General features: G+C 37.6%; 1 protein-coding gene across 1 annotated transcript; it reads right to left on the bottom strand.

Annotated features, from left to right (window-relative positions):
* Positions 1-2,799: 2,799 nt before the first annotated feature.
* mcrs1 (microspherule protein 1) lies at positions 2,800-11,543 on the bottom strand. Its single transcript, XM_088337211.1, has 14 exons — positions 11,343-11,543; positions 10,181-10,329; positions 9,923-10,061; positions 9,687-9,851; positions 9,399-9,508; positions 9,227-9,335; positions 9,011-9,149; positions 8,627-8,702; positions 5,377-5,405; positions 5,206-5,298; positions 4,772-4,854; positions 4,594-4,681; positions 3,179-3,306; positions 2,800-3,051 (listed from the first exon to the last, which is right to left on the bottom strand). Exons 2-14 carry the CDS (start codon positions 10,327-10,329, stop codon positions 2,965-2,967), a joined length of 1,395 nt encoding a protein of 464 aa, XP_088193337.1. The 5' UTR covers positions 11,343-11,543; the 3' UTR covers positions 2,800-2,964.
* Between the last annotated feature and the right edge of the window lie 1,266 nt (positions 11,544-12,809).

The following is a 12,809-nucleotide window of genomic DNA, read 5'->3' on the forward strand; positions in this document are numbered from 1 at the left end:
ATGATATCAAATTCTTATGGAGGGATATTTTGGTTTGGGATATAAGTCTCTGAAAAGTATTAATTAAAGTCAAATTAAACCTACTAAGATTCAAAGATGGATGTCACTTAATTTTTTGCGCCTTAACCCAGAAAAAACTGAAATGTTGATTATTGGTCCAGCTCATTGTCGTGAGTTGGTTTCAAACAATGCCCTGAACCTAGACAAATGTAATATCACCCATAGTGACTCGGTCAAAAATATAGGTGTTATATTTGATCCTAATCTGTTGTTTCAGTCACACGTGAAAAATATTACTAGAATAGCTTCTTCCATCTCTGTAATATTGCATAGATTCGTTTGATGCTGTCCCAATCAGATGCGGAGGTTTTAATTCATGCGTTTATTACTTCTCAGCTTGATCATTGCTTTCTGGTCTCCCGGTGTCTAGCTTTCAAAGTTTGCAGCTGGTTCAGAATGCGGCAGCTAGACTTTTGACTAAGACAAAAAAGTTTGAGCATATTACTCCTGTATTGGCCAACTTGCACTGGCTCCCAGTCTACTTAAGATGTGACTTTAAGGTTCTCTGATTAACATACAAATGTTTGCATGGACTTGCACCATATTATATCTCTGATTTGATTTCCCCCTATGTTCCTGCACGGAGCCTCCGCTCAGAAAATGCCAGTCTACTTGTGACTCAGAGAGCCAAGAAGTCTGCAGGCTCGAGAGCGTTCTCCATCTTGGCCCCGGTGCTATGGTATGCTCTGCCTCCGGAGATAAGATCTGCAACCTCAATGGAAGTTTTTAAATCTAGACTTAAAACACACTTCTATTCCAAAGCTTATGATTGATGCCCACCTCATGTTCTGTATTGTCCTGTCTTTTTCTGACTGCCTACCTGGTGGTGATACGAAGGAGAAGGACGATTTGAGATGAGTCAGCGGACCAGCGTTTGACCTGAAGCATGTCAACGCCTGCATGGACCAGCTGGCAGAGATGGGAGGCTGTGTGGTGGCCGTCATAGACTTTCTGGACTAGTTTACAAGCTGGGGGCGTCGTTGCTGTCATGCACTTTCCGGACAAATTTTCAACATGTTACCTAGTGTTAACTATGTTTGTGTACTGTAATGCTCAATCTATTTCATCCTGGTCATCCTGGAAGGGGGATTACCACTTGTGCCCCTTCTCAAGGTTTCTCTTTTTCCTCAAGCTGAGGTTTTGAGTTGTTCCTTGCCCGCATGTTGGTTTAAGATAAGGTGATTATGTAATTGTAATCCTGTGCAGTCCTTTGAGACATTTTTGTGATTAAGGGCTATATAAATAAATTTGACTTGACTTTTATCGTCGAGCTTATTTTTATTTTAACTAATTTTACATTCACATAGGCAAATTCACAGATAGATTTTTCATCCCCTTTAAATTGTCAGTAAAACGGTACATTGCGTCTCTAAAGTAATTCTGCAGTGTATAAGTTTGAAGTCAAATTGTGGCTAAATTTCAATGTTTTTTTTTGTAAATGTTGGACCTGTACTAGTTGCAAATATCCTTGAGTGGGGTAGTAGACGATCCGAGTCACTGATAAAAATACATTCAAAGACCATGTTTTTGTGTATATATACACGTATATATTGGAAATTGTTGATTTTGTACTTTCTTGTAACTGTCTCGAGTCAATTTGGTTTGCAATGATTCGACGTCTAATTTAAAAAATAAAACTTTTATTGGCTCACATACTATGTGGAAGACCAGGAGGGCTAAAACAAGTTTTTAAACACAATCTCTTTCAATTTAAAAAAATAAATATTTTGCACCCACACAAAAAAACAATATAGTCAAAATGCCTTAGTAATATTGATGTTTTGAAATAAAAACATACATTTTAGACATCCGATTTTCAAATAAACCATGAAAATTAAGGCATTATCCAAAATGTAGATTTTCTTACAAATTACGAAATATGCAATCATGCTAAATATAGAATAAAGAATAGTAAGTACACATTTCACAAAAATGATACACTATTTTTAAATGAATAGCCATTTTACATTGATACTAAAAAAAAATCTCACATTTTTTTTTTTATTTCAGAAGGTTGTTTTTATTTGTTGCATTTTGGCACTCATAAGACTTCCATAGACTTACATCAAACAATCAAATGAAAAAGTGCCAATTGAGGGTAGTTTAATTGAATGTATTATTTTCAATTTGGAAAATATCCTCCAGTATATTGTGTTCAATGTAAGCTGTATCACCTTTACACATGCTTGGTCAATTGGTGAAAAGTCGTTTAAAGTTGCACTTTGCAGTGATGCGAACAATATAATAATATAAAATAGGCAAAACAGTTGACACCTTTTTAATGTTTTCTTTCCATCTGGCAGGATAATAAAAATTGAAAAACATTCACTTTAGATCTTTTAACCTGAGTGATGCTAAAGTTCTTTTTAATGTCCTTTCGTTTTTAGATGATAATGTTATGATGTATTTATTTCTCTTATTCAATTTTGATCCATCTCTACTTGCAACTTTTGTTCTGAATCGTGTTCCTCTTTCTGACTAAATTGTGTGCTCATAATGCTATTTTTACTTTGTTTATCCATGTATAGCCTTAATTTCAGCTGTTTTAATTCTAAGGTGCCTTATTTGTGTTTTTATGTAATGCGACACAGCAGTATGACAAATGTGTGAAAAGGGATGATGACACTATGAGTTTTGTTTAGTTTTAGGTAGTCTTACTGTATCAGCATTACCAGAATTAGAATTGAGCTACTGAGTTGATTTTTGCGCAAAGTGTGACAAAAACTGAACAGATTCAACTTTCATGTGCACACCAGTTTATTATTGTGGAAAAATTTCACGGCACAATTTAAATAAAATAATCTGCAAACAGTAAAAAGAAGATTCCCATTTGTACAGTGCAACACGGGAAAACGTCCATGAACAGGCTTGTGAAATCCAAGTCAGAAGTACGGAGTGGAGCGATCACTGTTGGGTCATCTTGGCTGCTTCGGCTTTGATGAGGGAGATGAGTTCCAAGTTGATTAGAAACACAAAGCGAAGTCCGGCGATCTAGCAAAATGTGAGCAAAATGTGAAGAACTCTGCATTGGCATTTTTAACAGACATATACTGAATGGCTTATAAGAAAAACGGAAAAATACCCATTGAAATAGAATCGTTTAAATTTCAAGACGCACCTCCACTACCGAGTTGTTATTCAGCTTCCACTTGTTTCCCGAGAGGACCGGTCGGCCATCAATGTAGATGGGTCGTCTGCCCTCATTGGCGATGAAGAAATCCCCGTTATTCTTCAATTTTATAATTCCTGCAAACACCAGAGTTTATTTAACCCTAACGCGTTGCCTGATCCTGCTTCTACAGGCCATAGTGGAGAGCATCTTGGTGTAGAAAATAACTGCTTGGTATCCTGGGTGCATGGCAGCTGACAGGAAAAGCCTACAGAGTCATCAACACAGCTCAGAAAATTATTGGTATCTCTCTGCCCAACTTTGAGGACATTGACGGTTCTTGCTACCACAGTAAAGCATTCAACACTATTAAAGACTTGTTTAACCCCAGCCACAAACTTTTGATCTGTTGCCCTTGGGCAAATGCCACGGGTCCCTTAAAAACAAAGACTAACAGGCTCTGAATTGATTCACCTGGGACATCACCACCTTAACAAGCACACTAAACTGTTAAAAAAAACTGGAATCTGTATGGAAAAATGTATATTCGTATTTTATGTATTCATTCTTATTTTTGTAAGAATTTATTACTGAAGTAATTGCATCATTTTCTATCATGCAAGAGCCGCAAATTTTGTCACACAATTTGAACCCTGCTTATGTGGGATGAAGCTAATGTATGCATTTTACCAACAGCCGCTGGAGCAGAAAAGGTAGGCATTAGTCACAGCTACCAATAACGATCATAGAAGAAACTTAACAGATATTATTATGCATTGTACATGAATTAAATTAGTATATACTGACCCTCATCATTGAATTATCAAAAAGAAAAGCACATTACGCAGCTTTCAAGTTAAAAGCAATCGAGTTGGCCAAATAAGATGGAATCAGAGCTGCTGCACGTAAAGTTCACGTTGAAAAATCGATGGTGGGACGCTGGAAACAGCAGTGGGAAGAATTGGAGCAATGTAAAAAAGTAAAAAATTAATAATAACTTTCTGGGGTAACAAACACATTCTTGAAATTTGGTTGAACGCAAAGAAGAGAGATGGCCAAGATGTTTTGACTGTTGCACATGGGCACATGTGGCCTATAGACGAGTGCAAATGTATGTACAAATGTTTTGTTTGTTTTTTCCTTTGAAATTGTATAGTGTGCGTCTTATATTCCATGATGGTAATTATCTATTCTAATATTTTTTGGGGGCTTTTTTCCCCCTTTAATGTATTGTCAAGTCACATTTCTTAGGATAGCTCTTAATCACAAAATGTCTCAAAGACTGCACAGGTTACAATTACACCATCCCCTGATCTTAAATATGTTTATCCTGGAGTGCCACGACTTATCTCCTTGTAAACAATGTACACTACGTTGTTATCAATGACAAGACAATTCTATGCTTCCTTGTAAAGTATAATCACCTTGTTTTCTCGAAATTTTCCAGGCAGGCCCCTCGAGGGACAGATCCACATCTATTTGTTTATCTTTGGTGGCGCGTCCCAGTGTAATCTGAGTGGGGGAAGAAATGAAAAGAATTAAGAAAAATGCTGAGGTGCAACTTGTTCGGATCTTCAGGGTACAACAGTGTGTCTGACTTGCCTCTCGGGATCTCATGAGGTAGCGTACCATTCGTCCCCTCAGGGCAGCTAGTGTCTGGTTGTCAAAGTCGGGCATGCTCATCCCTGCCAAACACAATAAGACTTCATATTACACGTCAAAGGACAAATTAACTAGCAATAAAAAAACAGTTCTCCTCTGCTGACACCATAACAGCCTATAGACAGGCTTATCTTTGTTCTTGGCAAAACATGACCAAACTCATTCCAATCATTTAACATTGAATGTATTGAATACCCACTTCCGTGTTGACAGGCAATGTTGTTAATGCAAAAAGTGCACGTATACCACTGGTGACACACTTAAAATACTAAAGTAATCTTGTCAAACTAGATTTAAACTCATTAATTTAATCCGCTGTTGTTTATTCTAAGTTGTGGTACACACAACTGTTGAATAAACGAGGACATTTCTACCTGTGATACTGTCGACGAGGACCTGCCAGCGTGGTAACTCTTGCTCCAACTGCCTGATCTCCCTTTTTTGGTGGCGATCGGATATCATCAGTTCTGGAAAGGAAAGGTATATATTTTTAAATCATTCCAAACTATTACAATGATGTTAAGCAAAAACTTCACCTATCTTACCGTGTTCTAATACTTCATCTCTGCTCTCCCTGCAGGTGAGGACAAAATAATAAATGTATCAGAAATGGGAGTTTGACAGATCCTCATGTCTTTTACATAAAACATAATTATCAGGCTGAAAGTTTTTGGCCAGATAATGAATGAAAGAATGTCAGTGTTGTTGGACCTAAGTAAATAATTAGATATTATGCACAAAGCTGACACTACTATGAGAAGATGTGTTTACTGGAGTGGTAAATTACTGTAAAAGTAAACTAACAGACGCCTGTAAAATTCCCCTGAAATCCCAAGCCAAGACGTACCTAAAGCAAATGTAATGCTCTTCTTGAACCGGTTTTGGTCACTTTTAAAAGGTGACACTCTGAAGTTTGGTCCCAAACTGAAATGATCACTACAAGTGCTACTAACGTAGAGTAATCTGAGTTGGAACACACAGAAATAGAAGGTTTTTCATTCTTGCCTGAAGATTTTTTTTTTGCAATCAAATGTTTGCAGATGAGCGTAACATGGGCATCTTAGCTGGAAAATCGGTAAGACAATAGCTTGAAGCCTTACCTAGTACAGTGTGAAATTTGATAACAAAATGAAAAACTAAACATTGTATTTTACACATTTCTGGCCATTTGGAGACAACCAGTTTACAGCCCTAAAAACTTTGCATTTATGTATTTCACTTTGGAAATTTTTTAGTCATTGTGAAAGAGTTCTAAATGTTTGACTTCTCTTTCCAGAAGTCAATCAATGATCGTGCACACTTGCTTGTGAGAATGATGTGCAAAAAATGGATCTTTGTATTTGTGCACATTTTCCAGTCCTGTTTTTAATACGGTTTGTAAAATTGCATAAAATTGTGATTGGAATATAATTGGCTAACCAATGTGTCAATCCACATTTAAATCGGTTACTATTGGCTTAAGATTTCTGAAGCCGAATTGGTCATGACGTTTCTTTTCCAATATTAGGCCCCTCACATAGTTTTTCACAGGCTAAGGACCGTGAAAAAAGGCTTTTAATTGGCCAAGAGTGGTGTCAATCAAAATGTCGGAGGCTACCGGCTACACTCATCTTACAAGTCTGTTTGTTTTTAAAGGGAAGTTATGGAGCCAGACAAACAGATCACGACCAAGATCGTCCAAATATTCAGAAATACTTTTAGGCGTTTTTTTTTTATTTGTCAGCATTATGGTGTTTTTTGGAGTAAATATTTTACATTGGACTTTGGTGAAAGTAAACACACGATATTTGCGAGGAATCGTGTCATGAGTATAATTTCCAATCACTTTTAGTCGAGCTATCTGGTCTTTATAGTTCACGGGTGTCTTGTTTCTGACTAAAAGGGATGTTTCTGTGATGAGTATATTTTCAAATCCCGAGGGTTTAATCTTTCCAATAATATGTGGCATGACGTATTTCAGGGACTGGTGAAGACACAACTTTTTTTAATAACAGAAAATTAGCTTTATTACCTGAAATGGTAGATGATTATTCTCCTTTGAAGAATTCTTTTTTTTTCACTAAGATGAGAATATACGACTTATATTATCAAAATTATCTACTATTGGTTGATAGTGGACAATAAAGTATCAGTATTATTTTTAAAATTTTGCTATTATTTCCCATGTTTTTCTCCCAGCTGTTTTTCGGGGGCATTATCTTCCCTGATTTAAAATACTTAAAATTTGTTTATTAGTAAAATTAGAAATATATGACTATCCTTACATTATGATTCTATAAAAGTGTTGATATTGTTGATCTGTATTAGTTTGGATGTAAAGGACGGTATTGGTAGGGCTTCCCTAATTATAATTGACACGAATAAAATAAATACTTTTCAACTAGGATACTAGATTGGTTGGATCCCTAACCACTAGAGTCGTAGAGGCATTTACTGTGGTGTGTCTTGAGCAAGTACAGCCTGGTGACACCCATGTACTTAGAATAATTAGAGACAAATTGATCTATCTTCGGTGTTTTTCGTCCCGTTTGACAACTACACTTTGGTTTACTCTCCATCCTATTGTTATGGGTTTTAACGCACAAAAATGCTTTTACTTGAGGAATCAACTCCTTGCCCTGAATAATTCACGTGCCGGCGTGATGAGGGGGCCCTATCGTGGATGCAGAAGCCGGAGCTAAGGTTAAGCGGCCAGCGGCGTTATAAGCCTTCGGTACCGTCTGTAATCATGGTAAATGTGAACTCTCTACCAAATAAGACCGACGAATTGGCTGTGCTGGTGAAAAACATCAAAGCGTACAGGGAGTGCAGTTTGCTGTGTTTTACGGAAACGTGGCTGACATCTAGCATCCCGAACGCTAACGTGGAGCTATCCGGCTTCAGCGCTGTTAGGGCAGGGACACAAAAGCCTGCAGGAAGCGGAGAGGAGGTGGACTCGCTATCTACGTGAACACGAGGTGGTGTAACCCTGGGCACAAAGATTTCCATCTGCTGCAGGGACGTCAAACTTTTGGACTAGCGTGTGGCGTCATCCACTCTGCTGTTGATAAACTACAACACAGCATACGGGGCCATCCTGTTAATCTGTTAATAAACAACAAAAGGATACTGCTGGAAGTGTGAATTTCCCTACTGGGATGAATAAAGTATCTATCTACCTATCTACTAACAGAGGTATTTTGCGTGTGTATTAAAAAGGAATATTTCATCGTTTTGATTTTACAGACATATACATTTTTCCTCATTCTTTGCATGAATCCATCTTTACAACAGAAAAAGGTCAAAAATCTGAAACCAAAAAAGACCAAAACTTAAACATAGAGTGGAATGAAAAAGTATGTGAACCTTTGGGAATTCCTCATATTTCTGCATAAAATCCCCATCAAATGTGTTCTGCGCATTTTTAGAATCACAGATGAAAAAAGCTGTGTCTCTTTTAATTAAAACCACTCAAAACATTTATAGCTTTCCATTTTTTATTGAGGATGGCATGCAACCGATGACAGAAAGGGGAGGAGTAAGTAAATGAACCCTGTGCCTACGGAGACTCAAAAACACATTGAAACCAATTTTCACCAAACGGTTTAAGTCAGGTCCTTGCCCACTCATTAACATCATATCACATTGGATGATGATGATTTTATAAAGTGATGTGAGAATTTCAATAAGTTTCAGATACTTTTTCTGACAACTGTTTATTTCTTCCAAAATAGGAGTGACGATATGTTCTTTTGGTACAAAATTTGCAGCAGACTCATAACAAAGACATGGTTTGGAAATAAAAGCATTCCTTACTTTAACTTGACATCCTCAACAATCTGCTCAGCATCAGAGAAGTTCAGGACTTGGTCCCCCTTAGGGAGCGGCTGGACTGCAACAAAACACACAAAATTAGACCCTTAGGCCTATTGTACATTTACAGTACAATGTATTTTTTTCAATGAAAATGATGAAAATGATTTCCTCTAGTATGTCAGGCAATATATTTGCTTGAAAGACATTTTATACCTCGAATTTCTCATAATTAGAGTACCTCCTATATAGAGGTACGCCGATACAACTTTACACCACAATAAATATCAAATATTAAATATTTCAAATGCACTGAAAAAACAGTCTTGGTTTGCCTGGGTGACATGGACATGACGTTAAAATATTTGGATATCTAAGGTGACTCACCACTCTGGTCATCCAGAAGGTAGTACTGCTTTAGAAGCTGCCAGTGCACCAGTAGACTTTTAGGGGTTCGTGACGGATGAAAAATACTTGGGTGTTTACTCAGGAGATCCTGGAATGTGTCTAGTTTTGGCTGGGTTGTCTGTATGATGACATAAGAAGAAATTGTAGCTTATTCCATGATATTGTTAACAAAAAGTGAGAATTACAGGTACGGACCGAACCAATCTTGGCGAGTAGCACTTCCTCTGCCTGACTAAAGAGAGCTTTGCTTTGAATCGCCGCTACAGCTTCAGGATGAAGCTGCCTCATCGCCTGCCACGCAAGTCTGACACCAAGAAGGAAAGTGAAGGGTCGAAGTGTCATGTTAAGCACAAGATGTTGGCCTTACTTTGAGATGACGGGGTCGTAGAGCAGCGAGTACCATCGCTCTTTTATTTCCCGCAAAGTAAAACGACAGCTGAACTTGACCCCTAAATGAACTGATGTGAGGTCTGTTGTCTGCAAATTGAGAAAACCATAACTTACTGGATATTACCACTTCATTGCATCTGTACAATTTAAAATAATGTTTTGGGGAGAGGAGCTAATGAGATTAAAGTTATCTTCTATTCGCTGCACATAAAAATCCAATATAGAGTTAAATGAAAGCTGAATTCAAATAAAATTGAAAACAAACCTGCAACACAGCATTAATAAGCAGCAGATCATCTGTGGGCTTCCAGCGACCCAAATCTTTAGTCATGTGTAATGGCTGTTTACTTTTTTTCATTCTTTTTGTCAATGGCGTAGGATGCATCAACATTGTGAGGGGCGGAGTCAAAGCTGGTCCTGATTTTGCCATCTAACAGAGAGAGATAATAATTATAGTGTTTTTTTTAAGAATTTACTTTTTAATTGTGTTATTTACTTTACCTTCTTTTTTTCGTTGGAAGAGGGCTCACTACCTGAGCAGCGTAAAGGCTCCATTAATGGAGGACCTTTGATGCGACTTGATGATTTTACAAGGCTGCTTTCCACCAGCTCATCGTCAAACTTCTTCCTCTTAATAGATCTGTGGACAACATTTATTTTGTAATTCAGGACACAAATCACAAGGAAAAGCACATCTACATATGTAACCCCAAAAGACAATTGGGACAAAGCTAATATCACAAAACAAATTAGTGGAACCTGGAAGAACTTCTGCGTTTTGGAACCACACTGCCAAACGCTTGCGTCGTTGTCCTTTTCACATCTTTTATGATAAGTGACTCTTCGTCTTCTGAGCGGCTGTGCGAACCTGCTACTGCCATCGGCACGCCAGGCTCAACCGCTTGCATCTGAATGAATAAGACAAAAGATAAACAATGAAATATGATGGGGCTGACTTCTAAGGGAATGATTATTTCACAGAAATTTCTACGGGATGGGCTGTAAATCTAATAATGCAAGGGCAAAACTGGGATGCGTGTATTCAAAGGTCCAAGAAAATTTATTGAATGCTTGGATATACGGAGACATTCGAAATTTTGCAACGCACAGTTGGTTTAGGTTTCCTTCAAAATGTTAATAGTAAATGCTGAAATGTTTGGAGAAGAGTGCTTAAGCTATTATTTGTCTTTTTCTTGTATTTTGTGGTTTAAACTGAAATACAGTACGTTTGCACAAAAACTGTTGCTGCTAAATGTCAATAGGATATTTTCCCTGCACTATTTTTGTAATGCACTTAAAACCTTGTCCACTCTATAAGCACTACCTTGTTGAGAGTATCTATCTATATCTTGACAGTCTTATGATGTTATTGTTTTAAGTATTTCATTACATGTTTATCTTTGAGTGCCATATCTAATGACGTTTTCATCACTGTACATTGGTTTCCAACAACGTCATTACAGACAATCCTATTTCTAAAAATCATACTTCTAAACTCACAACCTGAATAAAATTCGGTATTCCACATTAGAGAAAACCTCCCTTCCCCCCCAAAAAATGAGTTTGTACGCTGAATGGATCGCATGTATGAGCGCCATAAAACACGAAAAGACGCTTTAATTTATTCTATTATATTTAAAAACGTAAACTTCCTTAGCAGCTTGTGTTTTTGTTTACATGGGGGCGTTAGCCACAGGCCTTTACCAAATGTTAAAGCACATCACACTCCGTAAAGTTTACACTATAAAAAGATGTAATACAAGGATAAAATAAGTGCTGCGTAATACAATAAATATAAGTAAAGCAGTGTTATTTGTATCCGTTATTGCATGAGTGAAATCAATATTCGAGTGTATGCTAAATGTAGCTTCCGATAACTAGCACGCTACTAGTAGCGAAGTGCACGGTTCTCGTGACTTACGGTTTCTCCGTTGCTTTACAGATGTATTAAATCCAGTATTTGACAGGGTGTGTATTCTATACAAAGCTTAACTTTATAAAAACCGTGTGCGCAGGTGGCCTTTTTTCACTACATTAGATGGCAAAAATCGTGACAAAATTGTGTTAGCATTAAGCAGGCTAGTTATCATTTCTTCTTCAATAAAAAAACCGGCGGGGTCAGACGACCTAATTTTGATGAGTAGCGACACCTTGTGGATCGGAGAGTTAAAAGCGTAGTGCACCCTGCTCGCACGAGTCATGCGCAAAAACGGAGAAATACATAACAAAGTAAATATATTCTGAAAAATGAATAAATATATAATCTAACTAAATACACGGCATCCATGAACTTTAATTTAGTTTTCCACATTTTCCAATTGTAACAAGTAGGCTGTCTTAGCCTGCATACATTTTACCTGATCTTAAAGACGAATTGCAGACTTTATAATGTTGCCGTTGGAACTTGTCAACATTATATGTGATTCACAAAATTATCCTGACTTTTTGCTCCTGCAGTACCATAACGTATAAATACCTTTTCAGAAGCATTGTCCCTGAGTGCTAAAACGTAAAAATATATAAAATATATTATAAAGTGTTTGGTGCCGCTTATCAGTAAATTTCAAGCCTATGAGGATCATTTCCGTATGAAAACCCATTGGAAGGCAGAAGTGGCTTTGATCAGATCTCTGTCTACCCATCTACAAAGTCCCAACTCTCTGGTGTTGCTTACTGTATCAGGCAAATGACAGTTTGTGGGCTGCCAGACGTTGCGAGTAGGCCTATTGAAGCAGTGTGGTGAGAACAAACAAAGTCACATCGTCATCGACTGGTCAGGGAGGAATGACTTTAGGTGCATGCATGAGGGTCACAGGATAACCATGGTAACCGAAATCAAGTGATTGCTACACCAGAAAAATCAGATGCTGAAAAGTTCTTGCAAAGTTAATGCATCGCTCATGCACAAGTTGAGTGTTATTCCAGTAAAATGTTTTTTTGAAAGAAAAGTGTCTTTTTGTTCATGGAAAGCATGGTAAAGATATTGGAGGTATCAATTATATATATATATATATATATATATATATATATATATATATATATATATATATATATATATATATATATATATATATAGATAGATATTGGCTGGCAACCAGTTCAGGGTGTCCCCTGTCCACTGCCCGATGATTGCTGGGATGGGCTCCAGCACCCCCGCGACCCTACTGAGGATAAGCGGTGCAGCTAATGAGATGAGATGAGAGACATATATCCATCCATCCATTACCTGCACCGCTTATCCTCAGTAGGGTCGCGGGGGTAACTAGAGCCTATCCCAGCCTTCTTTTGGCAGTGGGCAGAGGACACCATGAATAGGTTGCCAGCCAATCGCAGGGCACACAGAGACAGACAACTCACTCGCTCATTCACACCTAGAGAAAATTCAGAC

The sequence above is a fragment of the Urocampus carinirostris genome, chromosome 6 (assembly GCF_059441175.1).
Source record: "Urocampus carinirostris isolate Australia breed hairy pipefish chromosome 6, RoL_Ucar_1.0, whole genome shotgun sequence".
Taxonomy (NCBI): domain Eukaryota; kingdom Metazoa; phylum Chordata; class Actinopteri; order Syngnathiformes; family Syngnathidae; genus Urocampus; species Urocampus carinirostris.